The sequence below is a fragment of the Lolium rigidum genome, chromosome 7 (genome assembly GCF_022539505.1).
Source record: "Lolium rigidum isolate FL_2022 chromosome 7, APGP_CSIRO_Lrig_0.1, whole genome shotgun sequence".
Taxonomy (NCBI): Eukaryota; Viridiplantae; Streptophyta; class Magnoliopsida; order Poales; family Poaceae; genus Lolium; species Lolium rigidum.
The window spans coordinates 85482751-85499043 of record NC_061514.1 but is presented as its reverse complement, the minus strand read 5'-3'; the positions used below and the strand labels follow the sequence as shown (position 1 = coordinate 85499043).

At 47.9% G+C, this 16293-nt stretch overlaps 1 protein-coding gene and 1 long non-coding RNA gene across 3 annotated transcripts; one reads left to right on the top strand and one right to left on the bottom strand.

The window, feature by feature from the left end:
• The first annotated feature begins 9692 nt into the window (after window positions 1–9692).
• LOC124670200 (vacuolar iron transporter homolog 2-like) lies at window positions 9693–10268 on the top strand. The gene has a single exon (XM_047206713.1). It carries the CDS (start codon window positions 9720–9722, stop codon window positions 10266–10268), a length of 549 nt encoding a protein of 182 aa, XP_047062669.1. The 5' UTR covers window positions 9693–9719.
• Window positions 10269–13922: 3654 nt separating this feature from the next.
• Window positions 13923–15247, bottom strand: LOC124679274. 2 transcript variants are annotated; one of them, XR_006994897.1, is made up of 3 exons: window positions 14955–15247; window positions 14301–14879; window positions 13923–14204 (listed from the first exon to the last, which is right to left on the bottom strand). It is a non-coding gene; the product is annotated as an uncharacterized LOC124679274 (long non-coding RNA). The 2 variants fall into 2 exon arrangements; XR_006994898.1 differs by having other exon boundaries at window positions 13923–14250; window positions 14373–14879.
• Between the last annotated feature and the right edge of the window lie 1046 nt (window positions 15248–16293).

The window sequence follows — 16293 nt, the reverse complement described above, 5'->3', positions numbered from 1 at the left end:
TCGAAGACGACAAACCATCCCATCGGGAACGAGAATACCCAGGAGGAGGCTGCATGTAAACCTCCTCACTCAACTCGCCATTAAGAAAAGCATTCCGAACAGCCCTCCTCGGCAAGGACACCACGAAGGTGCTCGAGAGATATACTCACCGACGAGAATCGGCACGGAACACGCGAATGGGTGAGGAATACTGAGTGCGGACCATGGCCGCAAAACGCTTATAAATAGAGAGCACCTCACTGCGAGAGTGCATGAAAAACACCCAGGTGTACCGTGAAAAATCATCAATGAATAAGATATAGTATCGATGGCCCCCTTTCGAAGCGAAGGGAGCCGGACCCCAAACATCTGAATGGACTAAATCAAACGGTCGTCGAGAGATAGACACACTAGTAGGATAGGGAAGCTGAATCTGTTTGCCTAACCTACAACCCCGACGATGTAACGACCCATCTCCGAGAGACGGACCCCGAAGGCCACGATGAACCAAAGACGACAGGCGAGAGTCACAAAGGTGACCAAGACGATGATGCCATCTGCTGAAAAGAGCCGGTGGCAGAGGCAACAACCGGAGGAGAACCGGCGGATGAAGTGGCGAGTGGAAGAAACACGAAGCCGATCTAACTCCCAAAGCCCCGGAGGCCGAGCGGCTACGAGGGCCGGCTCCAACCGGGGCCTCGTGTGCGACGATCCCGAACCACACAAGACTCGGCGTCAAGAATGACGCGACAACCGAGATCGGTGAGTCGGCTAGCGAGAGAAAAGGTTCATCCGAAGGCGAGGAACATAAGAAACATCGGGGACGGAGAAAGAGGGAGTAGAAAGGGTGCCCGTACTAGAAACGGGAATAGAGGTACCATCGGCAGTGACAACACGGACGGGAGAAATAAGAGACCGAAGAGCGAGACAAGATAGAAGACGCGAGAGGTCATATGAAAGGAAGCTCCGGAATCCAGATACCACGGGGACGTACTCGACTGTGTAGAAAGTGGTGGTCGCGCGGTGCCGGAAGAGCCGATCCACGGAACCAGCGGCGCCCGGCGAGGAAGAATGCGGAGTAGCGAGCGGACCACGAAGACCCACGAGAATGTCACGATCGGAGAGTGCAAGCTGCAGAAGATCCCGAAGAGCCGGCCTGCTGACGATCCTGGAACTCGCCGACGTAAGCGGGATCCCGCGTCCGGCGAGTGGAGGAAGTGTGGCCAACTTTGCCACGGTAGGTGCAATGAGGACGAGGGCGGAGACTCGGACCGCGAGGCTGCCGACGTAACCCGGAATCCCAAGCATCAAGCGAGCGGTGAAGCTGCGCTATCTCATGCGCGAGAGAGGGCGCGACCGGAGAGGTCGAAGTATAGTCGAGTGCCGACGAGGAGCTATCATCCACACGCACAGAGGCCACCAAAGGGGGTGACGGAGAGCAACACGCCGATGAAGACAGAGTCGGCAAAGCGCGGTCATAACCACGTGAAGAGGCCGCGAAAGTCGATGTAGAGCGGCATGTCGACGCAAACGGAGTCGACGAAGCGCGGCCATAACCGCGGGAAGAGGCCGCGAAAGTCGATGTAGAGCGGCGAGCCGATATAGAGGAAGTCGGCGAAGCGCGGGCGAGCCACGTGAAGAGGCCGCAAAAGTCGATGTAGAGCGGCAGGCCGACATAGACGAAGTCGGCGAAGCGCGGCCGAGCCGCGGGAAGAGGCCGCGAAAGTCGGTGAAGAGCGGCGAGCCGATGTAGACGGAGTCGGTGAAGCGCGAGCGAGCCGCGTGAAGAGGCCGCGAAAGTCGGTGAAGAGCGGCGAGCCGACGTAGACGGAGTCGGTGAAGCACGGGCAGAGCCGCGTGAAGAGGCCGCAAAAGTCGATGTAGAGCGGCAGGCCGACATAGACGAAGTCGGCGAAGCGCGGGCAGAACCGCGTGAAGAGGCTGCAAAAGGCGACGAAGAATAGCTAGCAGTCATGCACGGAGGCAGCGGACAAATACCAAGTACCGAAGGTGGGCCCAAAGAAGGGACGGGATCAGCGGAAGACATAGCTCTTTTTTTTTTTTTTTTTTTGCTTCTTTTTTTTTTTTTTTTTTTTTTTTTTTGTAGATCCAAGTCAACTTAGAAAGAACGACCAGGGGAGATGTGATGTGGTGCCTGGCGACGGGAAATCAGCAGCCGGGAGGAGATCAACCAGGGAAGATGGGATTTGGTGCCTGGCTACGCGAAATCAGCAGCCGGGAGGAGATCGGCCGAGCGGGTCGGCCAAATCGATCAGCAGCCAGCCGGCGGATCGGGGAGAACAGCAGGCGCAGCACGGAGCGGAGCGGATCGGCCGGCGAAGCAGAGATCGGGCGGGGCGGACGGCCAGGGAAGAGAACGCGCGCACGCTCGGAAAGAAGAGAAGGCCAGCGCGGAGCGAATCGGCCGGCGAGGATGGCCGGACGGAGAGCGGCGGCCGGCGGCGGACGAAGAGCGGCAACTACGGCCGGGACAACGTACAAACTAGGATCAAGTTTTGCTCTGATACCATGTTAGAAGAATATGCGTGTTGTATTACCAGAGGGCCAAAGACCACAATATATAGTACATGTACAGGTGCAAATATGCAGGAAGCCCCCTAACATATGGGGAAACTACAATATACAGATATATACTCTAACATCAGGAAGGGAGGAGGCGGAAATCAGGTAGCCGGTCCATGTCCACTCCGAATTGGCCTCCTTCCCCATCCAATTTGGCCTCATTTATCTCGGCGGCGGAAATCAGGTAGCCGGTCCATGTCCACTCCGAATTGGCCTCCTTCCCCATCCGATTTGGCCTCATTTATCTCCAATTTTGCAAGGTGAGATGAACTGTGTTGCATATGCTCCCGTTTACTCGATTTTGACCAGGGATCTGCTTGTTTATTCAATATGATTAGAGAAGAGCACATATAGCCTATGGGCCAATGTATCAAGGTGAGATAATTGCATAACTTATACATGAGAGATGTACATATATTATCATGAATTAGTAGTTATTACTTTAGGTGAATCATGTCTTGCCTTCTCCGATTCTAACCTGAATTAAGTGTGATATACGGGTCGCTGTCGCTGTCTCCCATTCCAGGACCGCCGCGCCGCCACCCCAAGGCTCAAAGCTGCACCATCAAGATGACGTTGGCTGGCTCATCCGCTGCTACCACATCGGCATCGATACCTACTCCTTCCAATGGCCGCGATTTTCAGCCGCATTCTCTCTAATATATCCTACATATATTGTTTAGATTGATCCATGGGTTAATTCAATTCAATCATGTCTTGTTCTGTTCGTTTGCAGGCGATGAGGTGAGCCTGCCATTTGCTTCCTGCTTCCCTTCCATACACAAATAATTGAGATGGGATAATGTAGATCCAATTCAATATACAATAATTTTCAAGATATTTATGTCTGACCATATGGGACTGTGAAGACCCTAAAAGAATTTTGCCTGCTGAGCTACTTGAAGACCAAAGCAATTACACATGGAACGTTTCGTATATGTACTTTACCTTGCCTAATTTCATTTGTTACAATAGACTCGTACTGTACTAGAATTTCCATTTTATATCACATGGATGGGGTTCTTTCAGCCATATCACGCCCTCTTAAGTGTGCCAGATGGCTGGCTACCGGAATAATGTAAATTTTGCCCTACCTTGAAGTTTATCCTGTATGTCGGTGATAACGTGCGTCGTCATCCTCTCCGGAGAATGGTGCATGAAGATATCTAAAAATCTTCATGCATCATCTGATTCAAATTTATGTTTGTTTAAGTTTGCATACTTTATTTTTGAAACTCACTCAATCGGGTAGCGCATGTTAGCTATTACATCTGTTGTTCTTACATTTCTTGGAATTGCTTTGTTTTACTTGCCTTAGATCATTATTTATTATAGTACTTCTATAGTTATTTTGGTGTAGGGTCTATAACTTCCTTTATTTTTTCATCAATGCAGCTATGAATTACCATTTGATGTGATGCTGACAAGTTATGACATAGCCTTAATAAATTAAGACTTTCCTTTCAGAAATTCCCTGGCTCTATGGTGATTGATGAGGCCAAGGGTCTTAAAAATCCATCAATTCTATGTGAAACTGCTGCTTTATTTCTAAAATGACTCACTTCTTAACCGGGGACTTGCATGGCTCTGATTACAACACTTATTCTGCATTTTCTTCAGTGTATCGTATAGTGTCTTAAAGGCCATTTTACGATGACAAGGTGTCTACCACTAGAAGGCATTCCTATCCAGTAACAAACTTTCTGAACTATGGGCATAGATGCCCTTCTACATGCTATCCGTTGTCGGGCCACTCGATGAGCTTCTTTCTATTTGCAAGGAAGCAGGTGATTTGCGAGCAAGTATGTACTCACTCCGGTCCTTTTTAATTGACACGGAGGTGTTCGCTGGCATGCATGCAATTAGCGTCTGTGCGCGTCAATTATTGCAGACCGGAGGTAGTACCTTCATAATATTATAGAGGGATCCATCTATAGCTCTAATCAGTTTTTAGAGTGACATTCTTTTTGTGCCTTCACAAACAAATTTAACTTCCACGTGCGAAAACTGCGTATTGTGTGCTTTGTAGGTGGTTAATGCCCCGAGCATAACTTCCCCTTGCACAAAACTGTGCTAGGGTGTGTGTCATTTTGTGCAGGATATAGAACTACCTTTGTTTTTGATAACATATTCTCTCTTAGGGGATCTTGCTTCCCAAACCTTCTTGAGCCCCCTATGTTTATTCTCTTATCTTCTTCTTTATTGATTTGTAGCAATATATTTTGATTTTTTTTGCACAAACTGAGGACTAAATCCGTTTTATAATACAACTGAAAACAATCACATGGTTGCCAAGGATCTGATAGTGAATTGGTCAATACCTTTTTCTTATCTTTGTTGAGCTACTTTTATTATTACCAAATACCAACGCAACAGTTCCTTCAGTATCCAAGTACATAAGAATGAGAGGTGACCCATACCACCATTGCGCCATGCTTGCTTGAGTGTAGTATTAGTAAAGTTCAGAGTTTCCATTCTGGATAGTCTTAGAGGTTCCCTGTGTGAATGGCTTAATGGATTTTATGTGTGGATCGTGCTGGGGTTGCAGCAGAATCGAGGCCGCTGTTTAAAGGAGGCTTGCGACAGTGAGACACCGATGAAGAAGTGTGCCCATGGCTTTTTTCCTAACTCGCCAAGATGGGGGTTTGGTTTTTGTTCATATTCTTTTTGAAGTCCACATCATCTACACCAGCCCAATGACGTGACAATCAAGCGACACAATTATTTCCAAATGCATGTTCCTATAGAGTATTTCTGATCTTCAAGTGCATCATTGTATTTCTCATTATCCAAATACATGTTTGAGTGTAATATTTATTTATTTTCCAAATGCATGTTCTAACTCAAATAATTAATTTCGAGATACATCCCTCGCATTTTATCCAAATTTTGTAGCCTGCAGATCAATAATATTTGACTTGCTATCAAGTTTAAAAGATTTTTGAAAAATACAGTGTGAAGTTTCGTACCTATTTTATCAATATGTCCGTTGCACCTAATACTCAGTTGCTTTATAGAAAGATAATGAAGTGAATAAGGAAAGGGCTGAGGAGCACAAGGAACAAACCTCAGTATAATATATAATGAAGACGGGATAGGAGGAGCAATGACATCCTCGAAGCTAACAAGGTAAGAGTTAAGACATCAACCTGAATTCGTAGCACCAGTAATTATATGAGCTGAATTTCTAGGACTAGCTTGATTGCAATGAAGATAAAATCATGCAGGTGCACCTTCATTTTGCTTTGAGTAAGTATATTTATATGTTTGTGAATGTGTATTTATTGTCACTTTCTCGATTACATGATAGCGTCAAGCATCCAATGGACTTTTCATGTTCTAAAGAAGCTCAATAATGGCATATATACTTGTATACCAAGCTAGAGCACATTTGAGGTCAGTGTTAATATTTTTGGATCTACAGAGAATGTGTGTACAGATGGTATTGAGCTGGTTGTTCTTGTTCAGTTGGACAATCCGGTGGACAATGGCATGAGGAAGCCACATGATTTAGGCGAAGCGTAACGGACGGACTCTCATCCTACCATCGTCACACAAGCTTGTACTACTACATCACATGGGCAATATATATGAAAACTATTACCTGAGACAGTTTCCAAGTGAAATATTAATCAACAAGATGTAATTGTTCTTGGCAACGACAAATGGGAATACAGAGCAAGATCTGCTCACCGAATATAAGGGATTAACATGTTGCTTTCTTCTCAGAGAGAGATATTTTTGTAAAAAAAGATTGATAGAGCTAGGAACAATATAATCCAAGCCATCTCTTAGCTGCTTTGTGATGCTCCAAGCAACGCGCTTGATTGTGAAACTACTCGGAATCTTTGTCTATTGATCTTTTAAACATCTTCCATGTGTACTTTTAATCGTAACAACATTATTGCTCTTGGATGATGGTTAGAAACTGAAGAATATTTTTTTGGTACACAAACTCATCTATCATGCAATAGAGTTGAAGACAACACACTGGTTGTTGTACAAGAATAATTTTGAGAATATCAGTGACTAAATCTTAATCAATATTGTAGAAAATATTCAGTTATGTACTTGATTCTTATCCACTTGACATTGATCATCAAGATACTTCAAGCAAAGTGATATTTCTTTTAGATTACTATGTATCTATCTCTTTTTATACATGTTTTTTATTTTTTCATTATGTTTACATATAGGACATTTGCATAGAACTAATTTTTTTGTGAGAAAACCGTAGCAACGCACGGACATTCAACTAGTGACAGTAAAGTAACGGTAGCCAGGATTGATCAACCAAGCCACAAATTTCCCGGAAAAAGAAATGTACACGCACGCATGCCGGCCGATCTTATCCCGGCGACGGTTCGGAACGTGCTCCGCTTGGCGTATGCTCCATCTACGATGATCCATGCTCAACTGAATTCGCCTTTAACCAAAACTGTTGCGGTGACGTCTTGGTTCGAGTCGAGCTTTACCAACTCCTCTCGGTCGATCTTACGGCATTACTACTATTAGCAGCTGCCTGCTTGAGTTGAGTGAACGTACTCTACCGGCCAACGACGGCGCAAATTAAGGTGGCCAAATTCGGCAGCTATCTGGACCATGCTGCGCCGGTCGATCACGTCTGTACATACCGCCATTTTTAGTTCGCTTTATTCGCAGATGGTGCCTGCTCGCTAGCTCGACGCTGGCGTGGATCGCTTGATTTTGCCGTGGTTTACTCCGCAAAAGACCCGTGGTAATAGCCACGCACCCATCTATTTTTCCATACGATGCCAGTGGGCGCACCACATGATAGATATTCCTCGGTACGTCGGTTTAAGGTCTCCATCCAAGCTTTTCTTTTTGTCTCCCACTCCACGCTCGCGTCACACCGATTCATCGATCGATGCTTTAAGAAACCTCGTGCACTTCCTCAGTTTCACATACTGTATTACTTTGTAGTTATCGTTGATTGAGCACAAAGTTGTATGAAATCAGTAACTACTGCTACTACTTCCATCTCGCAACATAAACCATTTTAGCAAACTAAAATAGTTTGATACACCGGACAAGGCGTTTCAGAACCCGAGCTCTATATACGCCCTCCTGGTTGAATAATAAAAACGAAAATATAGCAAACAAAAAAATCTGAATCTTTTGTACAATGAACATGAGCTAGTGTTCTAAGAGCACGCCAAAAGTTTCGAAAAAGAAACATATGTAGTGGTCTGAGCAAAAAAGACAAAATTCAATGCTGGAGAATGATCCCTTCCTTGATTATACCTTGTTAGGTAAGATAAGACACTACCGGAAAACGTATCTTTGCCGTGTATATTTTCTTTTGCCGGGTGTATTTTCACGGGTACACGGCAACGCTCCATTGCAACAGCAGCCATGGCCGGTGCAGCTCCGGGATACCTTCAAGAGCACGGTGTGACGATGGAAGGAAAAAAGAAGTTCACTGCACAGTATAAACCAACCAACCAGTGGAGGGGTAAATAACCAGTATGAAGGAGGAAGAATGATTCAGTTCGTGTGGTTTTAGCACTTGTGACCATTCTACTTGTTTGTCGCGTTTGAGGATTGGTGAACTTGTATCATCTTCGCTGGATATATCAACTTCTACTCCTTTATGTGTGTTATTCGTAACATCAATGTAGTATATGTTAACTGTTGGTATTGGAGTTCAATGTTCTGCTATATTGTACATTATATGCATAATTGTGTGTGAAATGCAGGAATTTTAGAGAAAACAGGGGGAAAAACATTTGTGCTAGGCTCTTTGCCGTGTGTCCCAGCCGCAGGCACACTCGGCGAAGAAATTGCGATGACGTGGCTTTCATGGCTCTTTGCCGTGCACCCCACCAGGAAACACTCGGCGAAGAAATTGCGATGGCGTGGCCTTCATTGCTCTTTGCCGTGTACCCCACTATAAAACACCCGGCGAAGAAATAGCGATGACGTGGCTTTCATGGCTCTTTGCCGTGTACCCCACCAGGAAACACTCGGCGAAGAAATTGCGATGGCGTGGCCTTCATTGCTCTTTGCCGTGTACCCCACTATAAAACACCCGGCGAAGAAATAGCGATGACATGGCCGTTGTCTACTCTTTGCCGTGCACCACGAAAAAGACACACGGCAAAGAAAGTGCGCCGTCAGGCAGAAGCGAAACGGAGTTCCGCTTTTCTTCGCCGTGTGTCTATTCTTGACACCCGGCAAAGGATCTTTTCCGTGTCGCTTCGCCGGGTGTTTTTAGCCCTTCACCGGGTATTTTTGATACCCGGTAAAGATGTCGTTTCCTGTAGTGAGAGTCATAAGACTCTCGCCGCGGATGGACATTAGGTTGATAACCCGGTTCAAAATCTGTTCCTCCTAGCAAAATTACCGCTAGATAGGGCCGATTTGAACCTAGGTGGGCTGGTTGGACACTCGCTAGCCTTACCAGTGTATTAGCACTCGTGTATTAACACTGAGTTCTCAAACTGAGTGGAAATATAAAACGGTACGAGCACTATCTTACGTACTTCTTCCTAGTATATATAGTACTAGTAAAACTTTAGGCAGACTTCCATCGAAAGAAAAACTTTAATTAGGTACTGGACCCGTACATTCATGGTGTATTTATTCTGAATACTCCAGAAATGGAGACATGCGAATCACAGGCCGTAACGTTGTACCTAGTCAAAAACGAGAGAGGATGGGCGAGCGGGATACGCAAATCCCGTGTGCAGTACACGTCGGCAGCGGGGCGCGTGGCCGCCACACGCGAGGGCGATCGGAGCCCTCCATTCCTCGGAGGCTCGAACCCTAGCGGCTCCTCCTATAAATACCCGCGACGAGGCGTGTGGCCGCCACACTCCAATATCTCAACCCAGCTGCAGCCGCTTCTCGTACACACTCACGCCATTCCCAGCCCGATCCATCGGCCCCGTGCTTCCTCCCGATCAACTGCTCCAGGCCTCCAGCGCGCCGCGGATCCTTCCATGGACCCTCACGTCAGCTCCCAGGTGCACGCCGCCGCCGCGCGCGGGGCGAAGGAATCAGACGACGTCGTCGTCGTGCTCGCGGCCGACGTCGACGTCGAGGCGCCCGATCCCTCGTCGACGAAGCCGGCCCATCTGCAGGCCGATCACCCCAGCGGCGGCAACGACGGCGCCGCCGCTGGCGTGAACTACATGGCCCGCGCGCAGTGGCTCCGGGCCGCGGTCCTGGGCGCCAACGACGGGCTCGTCTCGGTAGCGTCCCTCATGATCGGCGTCAGCGCCGCCAACTCCGCCGAGAAGACGATGCTCGTGTCGGGGCTGGCCGGGCTGGTGGCGGGCGCCTGCAGCATGGCGATCGGCGAGTACGTCTCCGTGTACGCGCAGTACGACATCGAGGTGTCCCAGGCCAAGCGCGACGACGACAGCCCCGGCGCCAAGAACCTGCCGAGCCCGGCGCGGGCGGCGCTCGCGTCGGCGCTGGCGTTCGCGGTGGGCGCGCTGGTGCCGCTGCTGGCGGGCGGGTTCGTGAAGCCGTGGGGCGCCAGGGTTGGGGCGGTCTGCGCGGCGACCACCGTGGGGCTGGCGGGGTTCGGGGCCGCCGGCGGGTACCTGGGCGGCGCGAGCATGGCGAGGTCGGGGTTCAGGGTGCTCGCCGGCGGCTGGCTCGCCATGGCCGTCACGTACGGCGTGCTCTGGCTCTTCGTCAAGGTGTTCCACATCCAGGTCTCGTCGCTGGCCTGATGCGAATGAATGCGTATAGGATTGGTCTGGTCTGGTTTGGCAGGTCTCGCGCTGGTTTGCGGAAATAATACAAACAAGGACTTGATTACAGCTAGCTGTGACTGGTGCTCTTCATGCGCATGGTACGGTTAATGGCTTTCCATATCTGAGTAGAGATCCCCATTCCCTGGGTACAATGAAAGGCGGGTCGGGTTATAAGGGGATCGATTTGTAATGGCTCCTATAGTTGGTTGTAATGTAAGGCAAGGCTAGTCCGACCCGGATGTTCGGAACCTGGCAACGCGCGAGGTCAAAATCGCCGTCGTCTATGCATGCTGCGAGATTAGGATGTAATATAGCGTCTAATCAATACGTGATTACTTCCATTTCCATCTGTCGCATACTCAGCTCTATACATGGGCATGCGTGTACACTACTGGACGAGCGCAGTTAACGACATTTATTCGCATGTGCAGGATAGTACCATGCCACTTAATTGCGCCCTCCGGTGTACACCCATTAGCAGACTAATTATGATTCTGACTGGTCAAACTAAGACTAATTAGTGCTATAAAAAATGCAGCAACAGGAAATTAAGCGTTCACTACGTAACAATTAGCATGACATGAAGTTGATTTTCGAGTTCCTCCGTAGAGAAATACCAAAGACTCTGATTTGTCCATTGAAATTAGAACCCTCTATTTACAAATCATATTTGTGCGTTTTTCACATTGTTGCAAAAACTCATTAGCAATTTAAACATCAAGATAAAATGTTGAATGTTATAAGATGCCATTTTGTACTAATCTAAAATGGACATTTTGTACTAATGGTTTTATTTTATAATAGTATTTTGAAACTTTTTTAAAAAATATGGAAATATCCATTAGCAGTTCTTCCAATTAATCAATGATGGAAAACACGAAATTTGTTAACACAGGATCATTTGGATCGGAAGAAAAGATACACATTCTTTTGTTACCGCATGACCATTTGGATCAGAAGAAAAAAAAATACTAAATTGGAATGAGATCAAAGGAAATCAGTATCATTTGGATCGGAAGAAAAGATACCGCATGACCATTTGGATCAGAAGAAAAAATTTAAACGAAATTACTAAATTGTAATGAGATCAAAGGAAATCTGTACAAATCCAACCCAGCGGAGAGAACACCAAAAGAAACAAAGTACTGCTGAGAGAAACGAGAGACAGACGACTCTGCGTACAGATTGATTGGTGGCTTCTTCGGCACGGACCGGCACCGCCGCCGTGGTGGGTCTTGCTGGCTGGGCCTCTCGGCTGATGAAGACGAAGCCAGCGCCGTCTCGACTCCGCGACTGCGCCCCACCGGAGCCCTCCACAAGATCGGCCAGGAAATCCTCCTCCTCTGCCCGAGCTAGCCCGCAGCGCGGAACTGCCGCCGTGGTGGGCATCACCGTCGGCCAGGAGGCGCGCGTGCCGGCGAGTATCTGGACGCGGGCCAAGCTCCGCATCGACTCACCATTGACGACCGATGCGTTCCCGTGGCCGCGCTCGCGCCTGCGCCAACGGGACTCGAGTCAACCACCGCAGGTAAAGAAGATGTGCTGCTGCTCCACAAAACAGCAAGAACTAAAAATTAATTCAGCAAGAACGGAGGCGCTGCCGGCGCTGCGTGGGCAGGGCCAGGCCGAGGCCGCCGCCGACACCTCCTGCATCTACGGAAGGAGCTCCCCGCGCAGGAGCTGGAGGCAGAGGTCAATTTGTCCAGAATCTGCAAGAATCGACCTGGTCTGGCCGGCGATGGTCATTCCCACCGAAATCTGCCAGAATCGATGGATTCTGGGGCCGGCGGCGGTCAACCCGGGCTCGGGCGGCACGGGCGCAGTAAGGGCGCTGGAGCTTCGATGCGGGCGGCGCGACCACGGGCTTGGGCGGTGCGGCATGGCATGGCACGGGCGTGGCCGAAATCAAGCTCGAGCGGCGAAGTGCGGGTTCGAGCGGCACGACACGGGCGCTGCCAAAATCGAGCTCGAGCGGCATGGCACGGCCACGGGCGCGACCGAAATCGAGCTTGAGTCCCAAGCGTTGAGGAATAGGTGAGGGGGAAGGAGAGTTGGGGTCCGGTGCCATGGTGAGTTGCTTGGTTTGGGGAGGGAGAGTCTTCAGCTGAACGGGGAGGATAGCTTTGTGAGAGACAACTTGCTGTCGATCGAGTTAATGTAAAGCAGTTAATGTAAAGTGTGTTGTCAGATATACGTTACAGATACAAAATATATACAGATGGAATACGTATACCGTCAGACACGCGTTGCTCTCTGATTGGACTCGTTTTCATCCTCGGGTAGTCCCGGGTTCCGTTTGGTGTTTTCGAAGGCTAGTCTCTGAAAATTTGGTCCTTGTCAGGCTATACCTGGTTCTGAATCTATCTGTAGTTGCGAAATTATGCTCGGCTGCATGTTTATTTTGCATCTCTGAAAACTAACCGGCGATGTAGCTTCTGAAGAACAAAGATCCAACTGGTAAAAGCACGTCTTCGAAATCGGAGCATTATTGGTCGTCAACAGAAGCACAAAAAGTTGGAACGAGATCCTCTGACGTAAGTGAAAAAACTGCAGAGGAACGTAATTGATTCTGGTCCGTCCGCTACCCATCCGATGGCAGCTGGTCCACCACTATAAAATATTAGCGCAGCAGCCCAGTTCAACTCAAGGGAGATGGTATACAGCGCGCTCCATCTCAGAAACTAGATGAAACCTCGCGCGTTGCTGCGGAAGTTTGTAATAAATAAAAATTATAAATAAAATGGGAAATGATTCAAGTATGTTTGACAATTGCAACCTCCATCACAAATTTAAACATTTTCATGAGACCTAAGTATACATGATTGCCTGTGAAATGTGCATGGTTATGCTAATGTAAAATTCCATGTGTATATACTACAAAATGGAATAGGTAGACAAAACCATCAGCAAATGTTGTATGGTAATTATCATTGAGTTTAGAACAATGGGATTAACTCATTAAAAGTACAATTGCATGGAATGATGGAAGTACAAATCCGATCACCAAGATGGAATGACATTAGATGATTTCACTTCGAAGTTGGAAATTTACATAATGCATGTTCTAGTGGTGCAGTTATACAGGTTTCCAATATCGTGCAACACAAAATATTTTAATACATACGAAAAATATTTAAGGAAATAGACATCTAACATTCTTAGTGTAAAGAAAATGCTAACAATGCTAATGCAGGAGGTAACAATATTATGCGAAGAAGGCATGTACATTGTCAGTGTAAAGAATATTCTGATCTGTAGTAGCCTGTGTAGAAATAGATCTAGAGTAAAGGTTTGTGATGACCAACATTGAGTAACAACGGTAACAGAAATGGGGCTTTCTCATCGCCAAAGTACACCGGAGATTTCAAAATCAACATAACTAATTGGTACTATGCTGAAGCCAACAAATCAAATGTTTTCCTTCAAGATAACTGAACAATTGAGTATTATTCCCTCGACTTGATACCATCACAGGAGAACTCTGAACCGTGCAAGCAACAGAGGTGTAATTCAATAATACGGATATTGACCCTTGGAAGTTGAAGTGCTGCTAGACACAAACTGGATGCGATTAAAGAGAATGAAATGGGGACGCTTCATCACCATGCATATTACAACCAAGCTTGAATTGAATAAAGTGCAACTACAGAGCGCCATCGGAGCATACAGCCGTGATCAAAGCAGCTGATCACATACACAAAAAATCAGATTAATTGTACATTACAGAACACCACTGGGAGTATGTACCGATAATTTCGTGGCAAAGATTAATAAAAATGCGGAAAGAAAAACATAATCAATCTTGCATAACTCTATACATAGTACCCACCAATCAGCTATACGTTTGCTTGGCAGTTTTCACGGGCATTTCTTCAAACGACGCCGTTGCACCCTCCAGTGTTGGCTCAGTGGCTGTTGTATCCAATTTGTTCAACACTTTTGCGTTCAGTAGAAGAACCTGGGTAAGCATAAAATTGAAGTTGAAAAATATACGGGCAACAAAAATACCTATAAGAACAGGGCGTCCAAAGATGGTGGATGGCGATTGAATGGATTGTTTCACACGGGAGTAATATGTACCAGAGGCACAAAGGTATGCTGGACCTTCATCAGATTCTTGCCCGGCTGTTGGGATGCTTTCTATTAGAATCTCGCGCATCTACAGTTTTACCTCTTGCCGCAGATAAAATCAGGAAGAAGATGAATAGATAAATCGCAAAGAAATGTTCCTCCTTACTTGATCGACCAGTATGCTCAATCCAGTAGAAATCCAGTTAAATCCGTGTGGGCTTGAGTTATCAGGAAGGACATTCCAATAAAAATCCAACCAAATCGGGGGAGGCAAACATCAGGCAGGTTTGTGAGCCGGAGGCCCGGAGCACATGCTGCCTAGCATATAGACAAACGGGATACTAAAAAATTGAAAGGGAAGTGGAAAATCAGGAGCGGATCTGTACAAAAGTGGACGTCAGCGGGAGAGTTGGCGTCGCGAGCAGACGGGCACCGATTATCCGTAACCTTTTCATAAACATGGAGGCGGCGGCGGCTAAGTTGGTTCTCGCTTTAGTACTCCAGCAAGAGATGAATCTTCCAGATTCGAAACATATGTTGAGGGTTTGTGAAAAATTGAAGGGGGGAATAGAAAGGGGAACGGATTTGTACCAGCGTTCAGGGCGCTTCTCGTTGTGGCGGCGAGAACGCTGCCGTGCTTGGTGTCGATGCGTACGGCAGCGGGGCGTATTTATAAGGTGGTTGCGGCGTATGATCTCCATTGAGCAGTTTCCGGTCCTTCAATGCTCGGATTTATCAGGTCTTTTGATGGCAATTAATTCGGGACGGCAGATTAGTGGGGAGGAGGAGGGATTTTCGCGGCGAGGGAAGGCGAACAGAGTCTGGGGAGGACTGGAGGAGGAGGGATTTTGGCACCTGCGGAGTCAATCGGAGTTAGATGAACATAGTTTTTTTTTTGGTATGGCGACCGGGTCGACGAAATGGGGGATGGGCAGGCCGTCTTTCAGGGCATGCTTTGCAGCCCATGTCGGCCGGTACCATACTTTGCTGCAGCCCACACCGTGGTACGCGAGGGAAGCGTTCGGGAGTGCTGCCAGGAATTGGGGTGACGTGGCTCGCTGTGAGACCAGCAAAATGGGGCCATCTATTAAGAAAGAGAAGATCATCTCTATAGTCTTAGGGCATCTTCAGCGGTGCGACGTATTTTAGCGTTCGCACGTGTCCGTTTGCGTCGGTCGAAATGGTCGAAATCGACCGTGCGTCCGTTTGCGTCGGGGGTGGCTCCAGCGGCACGACGCATTTTTTTGGGCCGGATCATTTTTTTAATACATGAAACATAATTTACATAGTTGGTTAAAACATGAAAAAAAAAACCTAATAGTGCTGCTCCTCGCCGCTGTCGAGCACGATGAGCTCCGGTATCACCCACGGCCAGTTGCCATCCGGGGGAGCGTACGCCGGGCCGGCGGTGCTGGAGGTGGAGGAGGCGCCCAAGGCTGCGGCGGTGGAGGCACTCACTTTGCGTCGCCCCGCTAGAGCAGACCCCAGACGCATTTCCGGTCACGACGGACACAAACGGTCGCTCAACGTCCGTTTGCGTCGCGCCGCTAGACATGCCAAACAGCAGTTCATGCACGACATAGGGCCGTTTTCTGGGCTGGGCTGTGGGCTGCTGCTAATGTTTAATGGTGTTGTCCCAGATGCCATCAGATCGGGAATGAACGATCAAGAATCAACTATGTCCCTCTGCAGTTTTTCCATGTACGTCAGAGGATCTCGTTCCAAAAAGTTAAGGTTTAACAATGTGCAGCCGAAATAAACAGCATTTTTTCTGCATGAAACAGATGAAGAACGATCCAGTTCTGGGATCAGTGGGAACAGAATGCAAGCGTAAGAGCATCTCCAACAAAAAAAAACGTCAGTTTGGCGCGCGCGGGCGCCCGCGCGAAGCTCTAGCGGACGCGGGAAAAAGGCGTGCGCGCTAAAAACT